The sequence below is a fragment of the Ictalurus punctatus genome, chromosome 12, assembly GCF_001660625.3.
Source record: "Ictalurus punctatus breed USDA103 chromosome 12, Coco_2.0, whole genome shotgun sequence".
NCBI classification, from domain to species: domain Eukaryota; kingdom Metazoa; phylum Chordata; class Actinopteri; order Siluriformes; family Ictaluridae; genus Ictalurus; species Ictalurus punctatus.
This window is the reverse complement of record NC_030427.2, coordinates 8622931-8644288: the sequence shown is the minus strand read 5'-3', so window position 1 is coordinate 8644288 and position 21358 is coordinate 8622931. Positions and strand designations below refer to the sequence as shown.

The 21358-nt window shown below is 39.8% G+C and overlaps 2 protein-coding genes across 2 annotated transcripts in view; one reads left to right on the top strand and one right to left on the bottom strand.

Annotated features, from left to right (window-relative positions):
* The window catches only part of tmem198b (transmembrane protein 198b), a 34311-nt gene extending 31363 nt beyond the window's left edge, over positions 1-2948 (top strand). The window contains exon 5 of the mRNA XM_017482435.3: positions 881-2948. Coding sequence (XP_017337924.1) covers positions 881-1033 — 153 coding nt within the window. The 3' untranslated portion in view covers positions 1034-2948. The remainder of the gene's footprint in view (positions 1-880) is intronic.
* Positions 2630-9708, bottom strand: desmb (desmin b). The gene is made up of 9 exons (XM_017482434.2): positions 8909-9708; positions 8067-8127; positions 7839-7934; positions 7041-7202; positions 5842-5967; positions 5542-5762; positions 5129-5172; positions 4182-4270; positions 2630-3093 (listed from the first exon to the last, which is right to left on the bottom strand). The coding sequence occupies exons 1-9, from the start codon at positions 9484-9486 to the stop codon at positions 3052-3054; spliced, it is 1419 nt and encodes a 472-aa protein (XP_017337923.1). The 5' UTR covers positions 9487-9708; the 3' UTR covers positions 2630-3051.
* Between the last annotated feature and the right edge of the window lie 11650 nt (positions 9709-21358).

Genomic DNA, 21358 nt, shown 5'->3' with positions numbered 1-21358 from the left:
ATTTTGTTGAACGATTTTTTTTTTCATTTAGTACTGCCCTTCAGATGCTAAATAAGATGTCTCCTAGAAGACAAAATGCTAACAATTTACATCGATCATCGTGTTCAAAAGTTTACACCCCCCTGGCTCTTAATGTACCGTGTTACCTAATTGAGCATCAGTGAATGTTTGCACCTTATGTAATAGTCGTGTACGAGTCCCTCAGTCGTCCTCAGTGTGAAAAAGACGGATCTCGACATCATATAGCCGCTGTTGGAAAGGAGTCAAATATGCAGAATATACTGGAAAAGCAAAGAATATGCAGGACCTGGAGGATTTTTCTGAAGAACAGCGGGCAGTTTAACTGCTCAGGACAAACAAGGGACTCATGAACAACTCTCACAGAATATAAACACAGTCGTTGGTCATCCAGGTAACGACACGCAGTATTAAGAATCGAGCGTATGTAAACTTTTGAACAGGGTCATTTTTATAAATTCAGCTATTGTCTTGTGGACTATGTGTAAACATCTGTTGTGTGAATTAGTTTATTAAGGGCAGCACTAAACAAACAACAACATGGGATTTTTTCATGATCCGTCTTATTTTGTTAACAGTATTAAGATTTAGCAGATTCTGCAAGGGGTGTGCAAATTTATGAGCACGGCTGTATAAAATCATGTACAATCTTGATTCGAACATTTTGCAATTCGAGTTAACCGAATGAATCGTGAAAATCGCCCAGCACTAGCGTGGGTGTCCAGTATGTGTTTCCTATAAAATGGCCAGTAAGCATCGCACAATGCTTTAAAAACCTGTTTCTCTCACAAATCCGGACCTAGTTACGACTTCTGTTTTCACCAACATATCAGACCCTCACTCTCTCCCCCCTCTGTTTCAGAGCTACATCCAGAGTTTCCGAGAGCGGCAAGGGGAAGGGTGTGCGTATCCTGGTGCCCGTCTCTCTGGCACACACACAGCTGTGGACATGGACTACGAATGCGGCTCAACAGTCCCCCTCACCTCTGGTGCTGGACCGAACCTCCGAGTGTGACGACACACACGTGCACATGGTTACACACTCTGAGACGCTCATCTCACTGTCCTGCTGCTGTCCCTGACCTGTCTCTGCATACACAGCTGTAAGCACTGTATAGACAATGAGCAGGGGGTGGGGGGAGCTACAGGCATGAGCATGTTGCTTAAGGAGTGTATTCAAGATATGCACGCACCTACACACACCCATACAAACTCCCATTCACACATATGCACACTACTACTGATGAACACGTGCCTGAGCGGTGGCACATCAGTCACCCTTAGAATTACCAGGTGAAAGAATCTGGAAAAGAATAAATCGAGGCCCGGCTCCATCGCGCTGTTTTTTTTTGTTGTTGTTGTTTTTGTTTTTTTGGTTTGTTTTGTTTAAAAAGCGGCACATTGGACCCCCATAAAGATTCCCTGTCTGTCCTGCATTATTGCAATGAGGGAATTCTCTCTTGGTGCTGAATCTTGTAACATTCTTCTCATTGTAAATCTGTGGATTCTAGCATTTACATCTGCACTGTCATACTTCACAAATTTGTCATGAACTGTACCAAATAGCTGTGCAGGAGGGGGATTGCCTTGAGGCTCCAGTTGGGAGGCTGTCTCAGGAGAATCTGCTCCTTGGCCTTGTTTTAACGAGGCTGCAGGGGAAAGAGCCATATTACAGCAGACTCTCTGGTGCAGAATGAGCGCAATTTCTAATGGTGACAGAAAAAAACAGGAGGTAAAGTGATACTCAGGGACGGCTGGAACACTGCGGACTGTCGAAACGGATGGAACTATTGGCAGTAGCACCGGCTTGTGGAAGTGAGAGAAAGAAAGTGCTCGTTTTTGTTCTTTTTTTTTTGTTTTGTTTTTTTTGTCTTTATTTTGGTAGATGTTGTTTAAATGGACTTCCACCCAGAGACGTCTGGCATCAGCGAATCCCCCGTGAAATCCTGTCACTCATTGCTGTGCTTTTGCCGTGCCATTGTAAAGTGTAGTGATAATGCTGATGCCTTCTACTAACATCTGTGGTGTCCTCAAGAACAAGATAGGCGTTCTTCTAATTTTTGATAATCTTTGTGTTTGAAAAGACCATGCTCTTCCAGGGCATCTGTTGATCTTTCTTTCTTTTTTTTTTTTTTGAAATTATTATTCTGTTGTCCTAGCCGTACGTTTCAGTCAAGTCGCTGCACTTCTGTTTTGTACATAGAATGCACTAGAATGCACATTTAACACATTTATTGTTTTACCCGCCTTTACTATTTATTTGACTTATTCGTGAACGGATTTTTGCAAATTTTTAATTAATAGGGTGCTGAGTCACGATGTGTTTATTTATCTGATGGCTTATTTTACATTCGTGACATGCGGACAGACCGTTCCCCTCTGACAGCAGAGTTTGGTCACAAAGACCTGAGTGAACAGTTCTCATCAGGACATGCACCTTACAATCCAATGTTATTCTTATTATTGTAAAGCATGTATTTGTATGGACCTGGATATTACGATAAAGTATGTGATTCCAACATGTGGGTGATGTGTTTTTATTGGATAGTTCTTCATTTGCATACCACACATACAGCACACACACACACACACACAGACAGAAAGAATAGGATGGTTGATGCGCATTTACTTTATTCTGATTTCCTCATCATACATATCACGGCTATGAGTTCGCTCTTCATTCGTCCTCCCTCCTGTCCTCTCTTGCCCTCTTTATTCACCTACATATCATCCCCTACCTGTGTTTTGACCTTTGTCCTTTCTTCTTCCCACGTCCCTCTCTCATGGTTTGGCTCTGCGTGAATGCAGAAGAATCTTTTGACGTAGATTCCTTAAGAAATTGTTGTTTCTTTTTCAAAAGGCAAAATGTTAAAGATCTCTTCCACTTTGGAAGCAGTGCTCATGTTTCAGATAAGCTGTGTCTAGAGTAATGGAAGAAAAAAAAAAAAAAAAGCACAGGATATGAAGGCTGGACCTTATGGTTTTATTGAAACTCCTTGTGGTGTTTTGTGGTTCAGCTCCTTAGGTGAAGCTCTACATGATGTCCTGCTGGTGCTGTGTGGACTCACTCACCACCTGTAAAAGGCAAAAGACACGCAAACGTATGAGCCTATACCTTTGGACAAATAAAGCACGTCACAGTTTATTAAATGAAAGCATATTGACATTTACATTTACTCATTTAGCAGATGTTTTCATCCAAAGCGACTTACAAATGAGGAAATACCAGCAAAGCAAGTAGAGAACAATACAAGTAGAGCTACAATAGAAGATCTTTTAATTGAGTTCTAGAAGAAGCAAAGTGCACAGAGTAGGTTTTTTTTTTTTTTAGGATAATGTGGGGTTGGCGTTTTATGGGTTAGTGAAGTGATCACGGAAGAGCTGGGTCTTTAGCTGTTTTTTTGAAGATAGTGACGGATTGAGGTTGGAAGTTCATTCCACCACTGAGGGACAGTTAGTGTGAAGGTTCTGGAACGGGACCTCGAGCCACGTTGAGTAGGCACTACTAAGCGTCGGGCATTAATCGATCGCAGATTGCGTGAGGGAACGGAAGCCTTCAGGAGAGTGTTGAGGCAGGTCACTGACCTCACTAGCCGAGTAGAAATCAGTTTTGCTCAGTAAATAAATAAATAGAGGGAACATTGCATGCAGATGCATTTACTCACATTCCTCACTTTCATACCTTTCCTGTAGATACTCAAATATGAGTTGCAATATTAAAAAGCTAAGCAGTTAAAGAGTTAATAGCTTTACGCAAGAGCTCAGCAGTGGGATTAAAACCCATAACCCTTCTATCACCTCAACAACTTTTGTTTGTTTTTGTACAAAACTACGACTGTTAATCAACTCGAATTGGTTATAACGTCAGGCATAACATTCCATGCACACTGATTTCTATGAGTTTCTAGGAATCGTGAGAGCATGCTGTGATTGTTAAATATTGAATTTGCTGGAGGCGTACACACACTTCCTGTTTTCCTCTCGTATAATGAGATAGTAAGAGTGAAGCTACACTACTGCTGTGGGTACACTTTAGTAGTGGGTGTGTGTGGGTGTGTTTGCACGGCAGGTCAGTCCTGACGAGTCGAGACATGCTGTATGACGATATCTTTAGAGGAGCATGTTTGGCATTGAGGTTGCGTATATGTAGGTGTGTGTTATACCTCGCCATCACGGGTCTCGATCGTCTTGATGAGCACTGTTTTCTTTGAGTGCATTTCAGAAGCTCGTTGTTGGTGCTCTGGGCTGGTCTCTGTTTAACAGTCACAGTAAGCACAACAATCTGGTTTTGAGACCATTTGTGTTTTAAGTTTTGATCTTACATCTTAATGTACGTATACATAATTTACGGTAAATATCTGTCTCTCCGACAATAACATGTTATCCTACTGTCTACAGTCAATTAAACATTAAAGCGTTAGCATAAAAAAGATTTTGACCGAGATTTTACAGGCAACATCTCGTGCATGCAACAAACCTATTAAAATAAATAAATAAATAAATAAATAAATAAAGACGTCTTATTTTGCTCAGTGTAATACAGCTACGAGGTTGTGTAAGAAATGAAAAGGTTATGTTTTGTAGAATGCATCATCGGGTTTATCAGAAGGTGTGAAATTTCTATGACAGCGGCTGTGCCGGGTTTATATTAACGGCCTTGTTGTGTTGTAAAACACTATCGTTTCTATAGTAACGGATCATTTGCAAGGTGTTGTTGGGTGGACGTTCCACATTTAAAAAAAAAAAAAAAAAAAAGGATTAAAAAATTTAAAAGATTGTTGTTATTCAACCAAGATATAAAATATATGATCGTTTATATGGTAAAGCTTTCTGTAAGGAGATATTTATTTCACATTTATGGAAGGAGTCCCCAGTGTCGGTGCTTTGTAACAGTCCGTTTTCCATGATGGGAAAGTCTTCAGGACGGAGAATTTTTTTGTTTTCTTCTCTTTTCAAGCTGTGTTTTTGTCTTATTAATTCACGAGGAAGAAATAGAGAGGCTGGTGAGGGAACAGCTGCTTATAGTAGATGCTATATAATGTATTATATATGTCCTTCATTATTAAATTGAAATTGAAAGCCACATTTTTCCTGTTTTTTTCACTCTTACCTCTAAAACTAATCGTGGAGTAGGCCTGCATGGGCAGTGTAATCCTGTTGGAGAAATTACAGAGACATTCAAAAACAAATCGTATGTAATATAAAGAAATCATATTAAATTAGGTGACTGTAAGGCTTAAAGAGGGTCACGGTGGCAATTTTAACAAAACAGTTTATGCATTATTTATTTACTTGCCTATTTTTTTATTATTACAATGTGAAAGAAGCTTCAAATGATTAAAAGTGCATACTTTTAAAGAGCCTACTTCTTTGTTAGTGTTGGTGGATTGTCCTAAATTCACATCAACACCTTTTCAAAGATATTATAAAACTTCTTGTGAACGGATTTGTCCAAGGTCCGAACGAGCAAAGAAAGAGAATGATCAGCCCTCCTATCTCCTTTCAGACAAACCCATCTCTTACCTGCTCTCTTCTCCCTCCAGCAGCTTCCTGTAGGTGGCGATCTCCACATCGAGGGCCATCTTGACATTGAGCAGGTCCTGGTACTCGCGCAGGTGTCGCGCCATCTCATCCTTCATGTTAGAGATCTCAGCCTCCAGCCGGGCAATTGTGTCCTGGAAGCCGGCAGCCTCGCGTCCATGTCGGTCCTCCATGTCATGCATCTGCCTCATCAGAGACTCGTTCTGGGAATCAGAAATGGTATGCTTAATGCAGAGGTACGACTGTTGCAGATATTATTAATAAGCCATGTTATAAACGCACCGTGCCCTTCAGTGAGTCAACCTCACAGGTGTAGGACTGAATCTGGTGTCGGTACTCCATGGTCTCCAGCTTGGCCTGCTTCAGGGCTTCGTTGTTCTTGGATACTGCTTGGTTCAGATCTGACACCTGGGGGTCAAAACCAAAAAAAAAAATATTTGCGTTCATTAGAGGATGAAATGTATACTTTATTGTTCTAAACCAGGAGTTTTTCATTTATACATTTTTTTCCTGCAATGGTGCACTGTTTAGGTTTTAATAATTATTATTTCAATAACTATAATTTAATATATTTTAATAATGTGACTAACACTAAAATTATTCATGAATCAACATGAAACATTACATTATATACTCACAAGCCAGTTTAATAGGAACACCTGTACACCTGCACAATCATCCAATTATCCATTCACCCAATCATGTGACGGCAGATACATGATTGGGTAAACTGATAATGTTCACGTCAAACATCCGAATGGGGGAAAAAATGAGGCTGGTTTGAGTATTTCCGAAACCGCTGATCTCCTTGGATTCTCATGCACAACAGACTTTAGAGTTTACACAGAATGGTGCAGAGGGTCTGCGGGCTAAAAAACCTCGTTGTTGAGAGAGATCGGAGTGAATGACCCGCCTGGTCTGAGTTGATGGGAAGTCTATAGTAAGTGTCTCTTAACAGAGAATAACAAAAAGCATCCAGTGAGCAACAGTTCTGTGGGCAGAAATGCCTTGTTGATGAGAGAGGTCAGAGGAGAATGGGCAGAATGTACCAAGCTGACAGGAAGTATCATGGTGACTCAAATAACCCCTCCTTACAACCGTGGTGAGCAGAAAAGCATCTCAGAATGAGATGAATGCACTACAGTAGCAGAGGACCACATCATTTCCACTCCTGTCAGCCAAAGAACCAGAATCTGAAGCACAATCTCACCAAAACTCACCGGGTGAGGTGTACAAATGTTCCTAATAAAATGGATGGTGAGTGTATATATAATCTGAAAGTACCAGGTTGAAATAAAGGCATTATACGTTGCTAGTCTTTGGATGTTAGCGTCTCTCTCATTCCCTTCATCTCTATTTGGACCACACCATGATCCCCAAACTTCTGAACGCCGTTTGCGTCTGTTCTCATAAGCGTTATTTATATCGCTACTGAGATAAAAGATTTAAAATGTTCAGTTTTGTCCTCTGCTTTTCCTCACCTTGGACTTGTACCAGTCTTCGGCCTCAGCAATGTTCTTGGCGGCGATGGCCTCGTACTGAGAACGGATGTCTCTCAGAGCACCAGTCAGATCAGGCTTGGACATGTCCATCTGGATCTGCACCTGAGTCTCTTGCATCTGAGCCTGCAGCTCACGGATCTCCTAAACAGAGAGAAATTAATAGAGGAGTGTGTGTTTGTTAACGAGCGGACATCATACACACACTCTTTTGCATATCGACAGTTTTTACTCGTTTATATTCAGATATACTGTACAATTCTTGAAAGTTGCACTGCAATCTTCAGGAGCAAATACAACTTCAAATACATTACATTCCAATAGAACTACACAGTCATATTTTAATTATTTAGCTCGAATTATTTGGCTCATAATTAATGCTTTTTTTTAATTATGTTTTAACGGTGTGTTTGGTTGCATACTGTAGCGGCAGATTTATCAGTCTGATTTTTGTTTCATATTTTACATTTAAAAGATTAGCGCTCAAAGTGACTGTCATAATTTGATCAAAAGACATACATCTGAATGAATAAAGGATTATGAACAGAAAAAGAAACGGGAGGAAACTTTTTTGCGGATTTAAAATGAAAAATTGAACAGCATAAAAATTCTTTCTACATTTTAGACATGAATATCGTGATATTTATTATAATTGTAGCCATCATAGTGCAACATTAGTGCTCTGTTCTAATAAACACATGCTGCTTCGAAGAGAAGAAATCCTTCTCATTGCGCGTGTGTGTGTGTGTGTGTGTGTGGTGTATTTTTGGCGGATCTGACCTCCTCGTGGATCTTCTTGAGGAAGGCGATTTCCTCTTGCAGAGTTTCGATGCGTCTCTCCAGGTCCAAGCGTGCGAGGGTGGCTGCATCCACATCCTGTTCTCATAGAACATTAAATGTCATTTTGACTGAATTATTGATTTCATAATGATATGTTACACAATATACACTATACTAATAATTCTAATGATGGAAGTTCCTCAGTGAGTGTTTGAGAGCCAGACTTACAGCTCTGAATGCTGCAAGGTTGTTCTCGGCCTCCTCTCTCTGTTCAATCTCCTCCTGAAGCCTGCAGTCAGAGACAATACACAGATCTTAAAAGCCACTTCCTTCTTTTCCTTTTATAGAGACAGGAGCCTTCTTGATGTCTCATAACATACACAGATTACCCCATCCAACTGGAAGCCAAATATGTCTTGATATTTAGTCCTGATTAGGAAAAAAAACTGTGTGGTGATGTAAACTCTACGTCAACAACTGCCTTTATTAGACCAGACAACGAAGTCGGCTAAGGAGTGGGTTGTTTTATAATGAGGAAGGCAAGACCAGAGCAAATGCAAACTGCCTATGAAAACATGCTACGCCTTCACCGAGAGCTCTATAATTCCTTTTCCACATCCATCAATGAAATCTAAACCCTTTTGAGTCTTTGTTGTCTCTCACCAAACATAACTGCAGAACTAAACAGTAGGAGCTCAGGGCCGTATGATTACAAATGCGTTCTGACACAGACTTAACCTCTGAGGGCATTCACATGACCGTTTTGCAGACAAAAATAGCAGAGTTCCGATCTGCTTATGACTCTTCTGACCTCTTATAGTCTCTGGCTCTTCTAAAATAGTCTTAAGTGACACTACAAAAACAGACTGTTGTTATTTTCACTGTGGTATTGTGGTATAGCGGTAATACTGGTGCATTGTCAAACATGGTATATATGCTGTGCTCTTCTTTCATACTCTGCTTTGACTGCTGTAACAGTATCTGTCGATCAGTTGATCTAGTCCATCTATCTATTCTGATATATCACATTTATCTTCTGTAATGAAGTGAATTTACTGACCACTCCTCACCTGAGTTTGAGTTTCTGCAAGTCATCAACCAGGTTGTCCCGCTCCACTTCAACTCGGGACCTCTGATTGGTCACAACCTCTATCTGGCGCCTCAGCTCCCTCATCTCCTCTTCATAGAGGTCAGCGACACGCGTTGGCTCTCGGCCCCGCAGTCGCTCCACTTCTACAGTCAGAGCCTGGTTCTGCTGCTCGAGAAAGCGCACCTTCTCGATGTAGCTGGCGAAGCGGTCGTTCAGGTGCTGCAGCTCAACCTTCTCGTTGGTGCGCGTCTGGAGGAACTCCTGGTTGAGGGCATCGGCCAAGCTGAAGTCCAGTGTCTCACCCAAGCCGGCGGCATAGGAGCGGGAGATGCCTGCTGAATGAGCAGGGATGCCATAGGAAGACGCGCGGTAGCTGGTATAGCCTGGTGATGATGAAGCCGTCTTGGTGACCTCGTAGACCCGTGAGCTGACATGTGAGCCTCCGGGGCTACGGCCAAGCATTGAGGAGCGGGTAATGGGGGTTGTGGTGAAGCCGGGCCCGCCGAAGGCACGGCGGTATGAGGAGGACTGAGAGGAGGCGTAAGAGGCGCGGCTCATTTTGGAAGGACGGAGTGGCCACACACACTCACACAAGAGAGGAAAGAGGACAGGAGTGAGGGGATGATGAGCAGCTGTGGCTATTTGTACAAGTCAGGCCCTCTTCGTGGATCCCCCTCCCTAAAGGCTTTTGGGCAATCCCATCTCATCCCCTCCCATCCCATACTTTTCAACCCTTTTCTCTCCCTCTTCCTTTCTCCAGTCTGAACTCTCTCTATCTCAAACATGTTTTACTTTGTGTTGCATTCTCTGCTTTTCTCGTGCTCTGTAGCTGGCCCTTGCCCCTTGTCATGTGTAACCAGCTGATTGTGTCTGGATTTCAGTGCAGAAATATACAGAATATCGGTGTGAGTATGTAAAATGTAAAAAAAATAAATAAATAAAAAATGTACGCACCATATGAACCATCTTCTTAGACAAGATCAGCCTGCTGTATTGGCGTATCATACCATTTTTCCTAACCCAGGATAAATCATTTAATAATTTCTTAGTAATAATTATTATTTTGGACAGGCTTGCTTGATTCAGATTGCAAGCTCATCTCCGTTTATTTCTCCTTCCCTTAAATGGATTACACAGTCATTTCATGTGACAAACCACAGTTTGTCATCTGGATTTTTAACGAGCAAGAACATCAACATCCCACATCATGCTATTTTGATGTTCTGACATCAACCTAACCCTTAGACAGGCTCATTCTCACATGAAGGCAGAGCTACTGAATACTGCACTCAAAATGACGGTGAGGCCTGTTCGACCTGCCTTAAAAAGGAAAGGCATGAGGCAGAAAAGAAGTGTGATGTGCGTCTCCTAGAAGAGGGAGATTCATACTCCTCGGCTTCAGCTTCTGTAAACACAGGGCGCCGCTAACGATGTCATTTGTCATGATGCATCTATAGATGATGACCTCACCTGAGAGGGAGTAAAATGTGCAACAGTGCTGGGGTCGGAGGTCAAGTGAGATACTCGCAGAAGCTCAGAATTTATGCTTGGGAATTCCACTCAAGGAGTTCCAATCTGGAGCCATCAGCGTGCGTGTTTAATCCAAATGTAATGCCAATGGCAGGGTCAGTGTAATGATCAAATAAGGTTGGACCAGCCAATAGGGACAGTTTACCACAAGTAATAGTCTATTTATAGGCATTCAGGGATAACACTTTGGAATTACGTTGTTACAAAGACTTCTCTGGAAGTCTTCAAGCAGAGACAAAGATCAGAAGTGACAGAGGATGTAAACCGGCGCTCTGTCTTTCCCTCCCTCTGTCTTTCTCTCGCCTCCCCCTTCCCTTCCACCTCTTTCTTCTGCTCTCACCTCTATATAAGGTAGAGCAAACTTCTCATGTTTAACTTCCACAGATACAGAGGAGGTCCCTGTGAGAAACGTAGCAGGGTTGCAGGATTTTTCAACGTTAAATTGTTTTAAAAAAAAATTGGAGTAAACCATGTAAACCATTCAAGATTCATTTCTTAATTATTCATTCGTAAAAATCAGGCTGTAAGCAAATAACCTTAAATTGTAAATAGGTGCATGTGCATACCCTTGAAGCAAGACACACAATGCTTCAACTGATAATAAATCACTACAACTTACTGTACGATAACCACCAATCTGCCAGTGAAATTTACCACCGGTACCACCAGTAAGTCTGCACAAACAGGCTGGACCTAGTCACATTCCAGGAAGCAACAATAATTAAACTGTGACATTTCTGTCTTTGATTGTCTTTTCCCCAGACACAGAAAAATAAAGTCAGATATGTTGCTGCAAGAACACTTTGGCAAGCCACCCCCTTAATACTAACACTTTGACCATTAGTGATTAATTGTGTAGTATCAGCTTCTTCAACGTCTCTATAGTATAATACTCGTATAGTATACACGATCTGTTAAATTAGGAACGTAAATGATTTATACAGATTTTTGTACTGATCTAGGATCTACCGCATATGTTCATCTTTAGTGCTTCCCAATTACTGTGTAAGTAAACTGCAATCCGCAGAAAAATATCATCCCTCCATCAACCCTGCAGGACGACATTAACAACGTGATAACCTCCAACGATATTAAGTGGAAAGGCTATCGTTTGATTTATGCTATCGGCTACAATCTAGCGGATTTCTTTTTCGAGTAACCCCGTAGTTGAGAGTTGACAACACACACAGTCGTACTAGCGTACATTCGGCTTGTTTTGAGCAGTTTTAGACAGACCTTTGTTCAATTATGATCGATACGAGAAGGTGAATTTTCCCGATGCTAGCCAGGTGTACACAGAAGAGCTAATATCATTAACCAGGGTTTCCAAGTTTCAGCAGCATTTCCAGCCCAACTACACCTGACAAAACAAGGACCCCAAGGAGCTGAAATTATACCAAATAATTTGGCCGTTAGAAATGAGATGTTTTTCTTCTTTTTCTCAGCTTTTGTGTGGGAAACATGGCCACTGTGGTGCACATGCGTTTCTTATGGACAGACATTGTCTACTCCATAAACTCTCCCAATCCGTGCAATTTATTTTGCACTAGAATTTTTATTTTTTTTTTTTAATGTACATCACAGACTCACTGTCTGCATTTATAATTTGAGTTTGTTTGAAATTTCACTCACTTTAAGATTTATTAGGTTAGATTAGAAGCTAAATTTCAATTTCAAAATCCTTCATAAATATAGTAAGGTGATTGGCTAGGCCATGCAAGCACCTTCATCTTCTTTTTTTCAGAAACCGGTTTTCAGTTATCTTGGCTGTGTGTTTGGGGTCGTCGTCTTGTTTAAACATCTTCTAGAATCTTCTCTCCAGATTCCATTTAATGGCTGATGAGATTAAATTCTCTTCTAATAAGTCCTGGTACATTGCACCGTTCATATTTCCTATAATGATGTCAAATGCCCCAGCACCAGTTGTAGAGAAGCAGCCCCATGTAATGATGCACCCACCACCATACTGGGTTTGGTGTTCCTGGGATCATATGCAACCCATTTTTCTCCAAGTATGACAAGCTCAATTATTGCTAAATACTTCTAAAAAATTTTTCATTTTTTATTCCAAAAAGAGTTCAGATTTGTCGATATGCTTGTGTTCAATTTTTAGATGCACATCTCTGTGCTTCTTTTTTATTTTTATCTGTAGCAGAGGCATTTTTCATGGGGTTTAGGTACAGAGATTGAGGTTCAGCTCATTGCTTATTGTTTTCTGTGTAACTGTTGTTCTTGTTGCTTTCAGGTCATCCTGCTACTCCTTTCAAGAGACTGCTGGTTTCTTTCTTGCCTTTCTTATCATTACTCTCAGAGCTCATCGTGAAACTGTGTGTTGTACACCTTTCCAAGGACTATTAGTAGTAATTCCATGAACTTTCATTCTGCATATCATTTAAACAATTATACTGACAGTTTGAACAATTATATTGACAATGATACTGATGTTTAAGTTCTTTGCTTATGGCTCTGTAGCTTTTTCTATTGAATTGAATTGAATTGAATATTGATACCATTATGTTGCGCATATATATATATATATAAAGCTACCAAAGTGTGTGTGTTTGAGAGAGAGAGAGAGAGAGAGAGAGAGAGAGAGAGAGAGAGAGACGAGAGACGAGAGACAGACAGAGAGGTCATGTTTCTAAATATTCTGTTGCAGCCAGGCAACAGCATGCAAACACATTTTTTACAATTAATTACTGAAAATGAAAGACCCTCAAAACTCCATACTCATTTATATTGAGAAATTTCCATTTACCAAGCGATACATCCTGTCATAACTACTAGCTGCCTTATGTTAACCTTATCATGTCACATGACCACTAAGTGAATGCTAGGTGTTTATCCAGCTACACAATACATAGAGCTCTCTCTCTCTCTCTCTCTCTCTCTCTCTCTCTCTCGCTCTGTGTGTGTGTGTGTGTTTGTGTGTGTGTGTTTGTGTGTGTGTGTTTGTGTGTGTGTTTGTGTGTGTGTGTGTGTGTGCGTGTTGACATGTTTTTATATATTAATGGGGACCAAAGGCTAGGGTGGATGTGTGTGTGTGTGTGTGTGTGTGTGTGTGTGTGTGTGTGTGTGTGTGTGTGTGTTGTATGAGTGGGTGTGTGTGTCGACATGTTTTTATATATTAATGGGGACCAAAGGATAGGATTGGTGTGTGTGTGTGTGTGTGTGTGTGCGTGTGCGTGTGCGTGTGCGTGTGTGTGTGTCGACATGTTTTTATATATTAATGGAGACCAAAGGATAGGATGTGTGTGTGTGGATTAGGATCCTCTGCCAGTTTCATCTATGTGGTCACATTTGGCTGGTCCTCATGAGGAAAACTGCTTTTTTTTGTTGGAAAAACCCCCCAAAAGGTTTACTTTTGGTTACTCAGGTTAAGGTTAGGCTTAGATTTATGTGTAGATTTAGTTGCATTAATAATTATGTCAGTGGAAGGTCCTCACAAGGATAGTATGAAAAAATTGTGGTGTGTGTGTGTGTGTGTGTGTGAGAGAGAGAGAGTGAGAGAGAGAGAGGTCATGTTTCTAAATATTCTATTGCAGCCAGGCAACAGGATGCAAACAGATGTTCACATTCTAATCCGCAACTGTGTACTGGTTCATTAAAATGGCCATGTGAATTTTCATGTGAATAACCTAATTGGAAATATATTTACTAAAAAAAATTATGATGAGTTCACTTCTTATTAACCCCCCCACTGTAACTGATATCGCGGTGTATTCACACCTCATGTCCAGTGTTTCCAGGATTGGCTCTGGATCCACTGCGACCCTGATCAGGATAAAGTGGTTACTGAAAGTGAGTAAATTTAGTTTGTTAAAAGAAGTATGAAGAGGTTGTAGAAGCAATAATCCCAAACATTAATACGTTTATTTACTGCAGTGTGACGATATGTGGATTTTGTATTTACAAATTATAACATGTTATTAATCTGACTGAGATTCAGTTGTTTACACGTGAATTCAGTCTCAAATAAATAAATAAATAAATAAATAAATAAATAAATATGATGGTAGATATTTTGTATGTAGATAAATTGCATGAATAAATTGTGCTGTTATCATATATGGGTGTACACATGCTGTAGAGATTTAGAGCTCTAAACACACTTTTTGGTCTCTTAGGACAGTGGTTTTCAAAGTGGGGGCCCCCTTGTGGGCCACCAGGGGGCACCCGGGGGGCCTCAACAATTTGGTGTGCCCATCCCTCCCACTAGTATGTTTTCTCTTTCTCACTCTCAGACAACCACACAATCAATTCCTAATGTAAGATGTAATTATTAATAAAAAAAAATTTTAAAAAGGGGGGATACATTCAGAAGTCTGTATTTTTAATGTGTTTTAAAGACATCTTGTAAAAGAGGGGCCTCGGTCAAATGTTAATACCGTTTGAGGGGCCTTGCCCTGGAAAAGTTTGTGAACCCCTGTCTTAGGAGATTCAGAATCGTGACTTAATCGTTCTGGAACACAGTGTTCGCACGTGCTCACAAAGCTGAGAATCACACAAATCTGAAGAGAATCACATCAGGAACCGCAGCTCACCGAGCTGAGATCATCCGAGATCATCCTCAGTGACAAGTCAGGTAACGTTTTGACTTATTCACTTCACAAAAATCTCTTTCAACAAGTACAAGCACTGAACCGTATAGTGGCGCGCGGACGCTCGCGCACGTGAAGTATTTAAACCTGCACGTAACGTGGGCGTGTCCTGTAGGAGGCGCTGTCGCGTGAACCACACCGCAATTTACTTCTGTATACAACGAAGAAAAGCTGAAAAAGAGGTCAATACGGATATCATTTTGTTTTGGAAAAAAGAAAGCTTGAGTGATTAATTATAAACCACGTAAATTCTCACTGAAAGCATTTGTGAAGTGCTTTAACTCGTCTGTATTGAGCAGATTCATGTGGTTTAGTGTTGAAGAACTTCAATTTAACTAGTGTTAAAATCCACACATGTATCATATTATCCCTGATTGACAGATGATTTAGTCATTTTTATTGCGTTACTGTGGTTTACATCACCTACTGAAAAAAACAAACCCTCGTAGACTTTTTAATGGTTATACTGGGAATTGTATTGGTTTTAATGGAAACTGTAATGGTCCCTTTGGGTCTCTACTGGTAATTTGTTGCCTTCTATTGGTGGCATGTTATGTCTAGTGGATACCATTAAGGACCAACAATGGTAATGGGTTTAACAGTTAGCTGATGGTTTGTAATGGTATTTGTAGTGGAAACTATTAGAACTTCTGTGATGGTTTCTATTGGGGGTTTTTTCAGCAGGGTGGGAATCTGTTAGAAAAAAAGAAAGTAGTGCTACTTTGTATTTAACTATAAATATAAATGTATAACTATAAATAAATTATATAAATGATGACACTTTATAATGGCTGTAGTTCATTATAATGTCCAGTTTAACCCTGCAGAATCACACAGGTTCTGTTCAATCCAAACATTTATCATTAAAACTTTTCTTATAAAAGGCATAATGCTAAAAACTGGTTACTGTGTATAGTATGGTGCAGTATGGCGGTCTTTAATCTTTTAGATAGCTAGGCTATCTCATTTTCATAAACAAATGCTGTTCTTTGAATTTTTTTTTAGTTCTGATCTATAAGCATTATTTTAGTTAGAGTCATCAAGACTCTCGACAGAAAAACAAATCTATATTCGAAACTGTGAACTGCTCCAACTGCGACCTTTGACTTATCTTCACAATTTTGGTGTCAAATTCCAAGCAGAGTCTGACCGAAATTTGGAGACAGTATGGCTGCCATATGCCAATAAATTCGTGCAGAGCAGAGCTTAGTGTACTCAAGCAGCTGTATCTCAGGATTAACTGCAGAATGGTAAGTTAGTAAGGTGTGGCCAACTAGATAATATGTCAACAAACGTGGCTGAATTTTCTGCACTGAGACACTTCAAGGCTAACTTTAATGGCAATATTTCCACCACTTTATGATTACCAAAGCGTGCACCAACTAGGGCTTCCGGTCCAGCACAAAAGCCTCACTACAAACATAGGAAAGGGGCATAGGAAATTTTTTTCAAACTTAGTTGTGGTACCACAGTACTAGACTTCAGTGAATGAGTAATTTGATTAATTTGTATCATTTTATAAGTTATATGAGACCATATTTGATTTTGGATGGGACAGACATAGGTGACAAGTAAACATAGATCTCTGATTAAGTTCATGGGTGTGCCACACAGAAGACATGGATGGTATCACCCAAGGCTAAACATTACTATCACAGGATGACTTATTAGAAATTCCATGGGATGTGGGTTTAGTGCAATAGAAATTACATATGATGGTTAGTAAGTTGCTTATTGTATATATTATAAGGTTGTTTCCACTCTTGTACTAGATCCAAGAGTGACCTGCTACAGAGGCGATGTCTTTCAGAAGAATACCTCTTCTCCAAAGTGGATGGATCCATATAGAATCTTCTTTACGTCTGTATAACCAGTCTGGTAGGCAGGAAATTGGGTGCATCTGATACATGTGGAATATGCACTGGAGTGGGCCTCAGCACGAGGGACAACTCCCCCACTCCTCAGACTCGAGGAGCCTGCTTTACTTGTATATCTGGAAATGGTACATTCACAGTGAATCTATGGCGCACATTCTTTGTACCCGTCGACATGGATGTAACGTCACCAAACTGGGATATACACCGGAGTGGGGCTCAGCATGAGGCACAATAATCCTCCTCCACTCCTCAGACCCAAGGAGTCTGCTTCACTTATGTATCTGGAAATGGTACACTCACAGTGAATCTATGGCACACATACTTGACAAGAATTGACATGGATGTAACTGCACCAAACTGGGATATACATTGGAGTGGGGCTCAGCATGATGCACAATAATCCTCCTCCATTCCTCAGACCCAAGGAGTCTGCTTCACTATGTGTATCTGGAAATGGTACACTCACAGTAAATCTATGGCACACATTCTTTATACCAGTCGACATGGATGTAACTGCACCAAACTGGGATATACACTGGAGAGGGGCTCAGCATGAGGCACAATAATCCTCCTCCACTCCTCAGACCCAAGGAGTCTGCTTCACTATGTGTATCTGGAAATACTACACTCAAGGTTGCTTCGCTGTGTGTGTAGAGAGAAAGTATCTGTAAAATTTTTGTGATTTAAATTTTTTGAAGGGTTTGTAACAGTGAGTTTAAAGCTTTGTTCTAGTTTATGACAGTTTAATGTACTGAAATAACTGCTTGCAAGTGCTTCAGGTTACATATAAGTGTAGTCACTGATAATATGATAATTAATTTGTCTGACTGTAAGGACTTTTTTTTAGCCTACTTGTTTTATATGACTGTTCTGTTTTTATTAAAGGATTATCTTATTTTTATTGTATTAAAGGATTAAATGTGTAGAAATTTTCTGTAAAATGTTTTATGCCTGTCAGGGTAGTTTAGAAGCCTGAACTGTATTGTGACATTGTGTATGAATGAATAAATGATATAAATGTATAAATGGCATGAGTGTAAGTTGCTGTGGACAACTGAGTCTGCCAAATGGCATAAATGCACATGTCAATTGTGACAGCCCATATACAAAAGTAAAAAATAGTGAATTGCAAAAACTGCAAAAAAAAAAAACAAAAACATGCAGTCCTTAAAAAAAAATGCATTCTTCATGCAGTCTTCAGTCAAAACCCAGGGCTAAAATGAAGAGCTATTAATTGAGAACCTTCAAGACAGCTGCCAATCTTCCCAGGAGTGGGCATCTCAGCAAATTCAGCCCAGAGATATAAAGAACCCAAGAATTATCTCATGTGACCTACGGGCCTCTGTAAGCACATCGAATGTTATTTTAAATTATTTCCATGACAACACAATCAGAAAAAAGACCGAACATATCTGGCTCTCCTTTATGGCTTTTTCTTTTTTTATAGGAGGTTAGGAGAAACCCCTTCGCTCCAGAAAGAATATGACAGCATGACATAGGGCTGCAAAACTACATCTGAACAAACCACAATATTTCTGGAACAATACCCTTTGGACTGATGAGACCGAGGTGGAAATGTCTGGTCATCATGCACAGCGTGAAAACCAAACACAGCACATGACCACAAACACCTCTTACCAACTGTCAAGCGTGGTGGTGGAAGGGTGATGATTTGGGCTTGTTTTGCAGCCACAGGATCTGGGGAAACGCAGTCACTGAGACAATGATGAACTCCACTTTACACCAGAATATTTGTGAGATAAATGTGAAGCCATCTGTCCAGCAACATTAGCTGGGCGGAAATTGGGTCAGGCAACAGGACAATGTTCCAAAGCACTCCAGCAAATCAACATCTAAATGGGTAAAGAAGAAATAAATTAAGGAGTTGGAATGGACAAGTCAACGTCCAGACCCCAACCCCATCGAGATGCTGTTGTGGGATTGTAATAGAGCTGAAAATGATATGAAAGTCATGTTACTGAATTACTAAGGTGTATTTATTTTCCCCCAGCTGGTTTATGAAAGTGGGATTACTTTTTTTGAGGGGAAAAAAGAGGTATATATTGAAATCTGTTGTGTTTTTATGTTGTCACCTGAGGTTATTAGAATTGGAGTAGGGCGTACTTTCTTTTCCCCATGATTAAAGAGTGAATACAGAGGTAGTGGGACACTTTTTGATTTTCCATTTAGTCTAAGGTTTCCTTTCCGATTCAAAGCAAACTTGATGTTTTTATTTCTATTTTTGTTTATTTGAATGGAAAAGCCTTAAAGATGTTTCTATGAAGAAGAAGAACACAAAGAAGGCTTTGTTGGTTTAAACAATTAACAACTGTTTTTTTTGGACATTTTATCAAACATATTTTGAAAATCATAATGAAATGATTAAAAATCAGACTGCCAATATATGAAGCATTTAAACATTAGAGACAGGCTTTATTTAAAACAACAACAACAACAACAACAACAACAAAAAACAGTTTAGATAAGAAATTTAATATAAACAACTTATGAATTCTACACAAATGTGATTTTTCGGTATTAAATAAAACTGACGTTTTAAGGCATATTGTTTTGGTACGAATTTGTGTTGCTGAAGACTATGGTTAACCTAGCTGCCACTTTTTTTTTTTTTTTTACTTATTATAGTGAAAACCATAATATTAGAATTTTAGTTATGAGTGATGATCAACTGAGTCTTTATCACTGCAGCAGCTCTTCTTCTTCTCTTCTTCTCTTCTTCTTAGACCTGCTTTGTTTTCTTCTACTTAGAAACATATTGAAGACTATTTTTTTATTCAAATAAACAAAGAATAGAAAACAAGCTGAGGGTACAAAAATATAATCTTAGTAGGGGTCCAAGCACCAAAAGTTTCTGCTCTCAAAGTGTTCTTTGAATGGTGGATTGGGATACCTTCATCCCTGCCCTGTGAAGGTTGTTGGTGATGTCAGTGACTGTTGTTTTTGAGTTTTTCTTCACAGCTTTCACGATGTTCCCTGTCGTCAACTCCTGGCCGAATTGTTCCATGTCTGGTTGTTAGTACTCCAGTGTTTTCTTTCTTTTTCAGGACTTTCCAGATTTGTTGTATTGGCTCTGCACAGTGCTCGTGCAATGGCTCTGATCGAGTTCCCCTGTTTTCTCAGCTTCAAAATGACTTGCTTTTCTCCCATAAATAGCTCATTGGTGTTCATGTTGGTTATCCTTTAAAAAAAAAAAAAAATGCATTCTTCATGCAGTCTTCAGTCAAAACCCAGGGCTAAAATGAAGAGCTATTAATTGTTTAAACATTCAAACAGGGCATAGACAGGCATCAGGAAACACCTGTCATTGAAATGTTCCAATATTTCTGATCACTTGAAAAATTGCTGGGTTCAAATAAAAGGTGCCATGTTCCAAGTTGTTTAACACATGTAGATGTAAATATCAGGAAATGAAAGCTGAAATTATGATCTATTGTTTCATATTCATCTTTTGATCTCAACCCCAGATATCTTCAGTGTATAAAAAAAAAAAAAAAGTAGTGGCCTTGCTGTTCCAGCATACTCATACTTTCAGAGGGGACTGTATAACAGCGGAAATATTTCATTTGATGTAATAGCGACATCCAGTGTTTAAACAAGGAACTTCTTTTTTTTTTTACTTTCCCCAAAGCTAACAGCAATTTGCAACCCTAAGCAACAAAAATGACGTTGTAAATAGGTGTCAAATTATTTTTTCGCCAACTATATGGCATATTTTTACATAGCTTTAGGGACAAAATGTCAAAGAAACTTACTCAAGATATTACAGACCCACGACCGCGACCCATTATCCCTGTGTCAAATTAAGCAGTGTGTGAAATCATTCCTCTGAAGGCTGATAAAAAAAAAAAGGCAAACAAATCATTTTGAGAATACTGCATGATAAACCAATAACCAACAGAAGACAGGGGTTCCCAAACTTTTCCAGGGCAAGGCCCCCCAAACAGCATTAACATTTGTCCTTTTGCAAGATGTCTTTAAAACACATTAAAAATACAGATTTCTGAATATTACCCCCCCCCCCCCCTTTTAAATTAATAATTACACCTTACATATTTATATTACATTACATTACGAATTGATTGTGTGTGTGGTTGTCTGAGAGTGAGAATTTATTTATCACACCAAATTGTTGAGGCCCCCCGGGCGCCCCCTGGCGGCCTCCACTTTGAAAACCACTGGCCTAAGAAACACCATTTATATGAAATTAATGTAGTTAAGATAAAACTATAACTACAAATAATATATAAACTCTGCAAAAAAAACGTCCTTTCACATTCAACTGCGTTCTCAGGATGACTTTATAAATGGCTATTTTACTATTCTGGGCTATTCTCCCTATTATGTCAAAGGACTGCCGAAAAGGAAGCAGGTTCTGACACCTCCACAACACTAGAGGGCGGA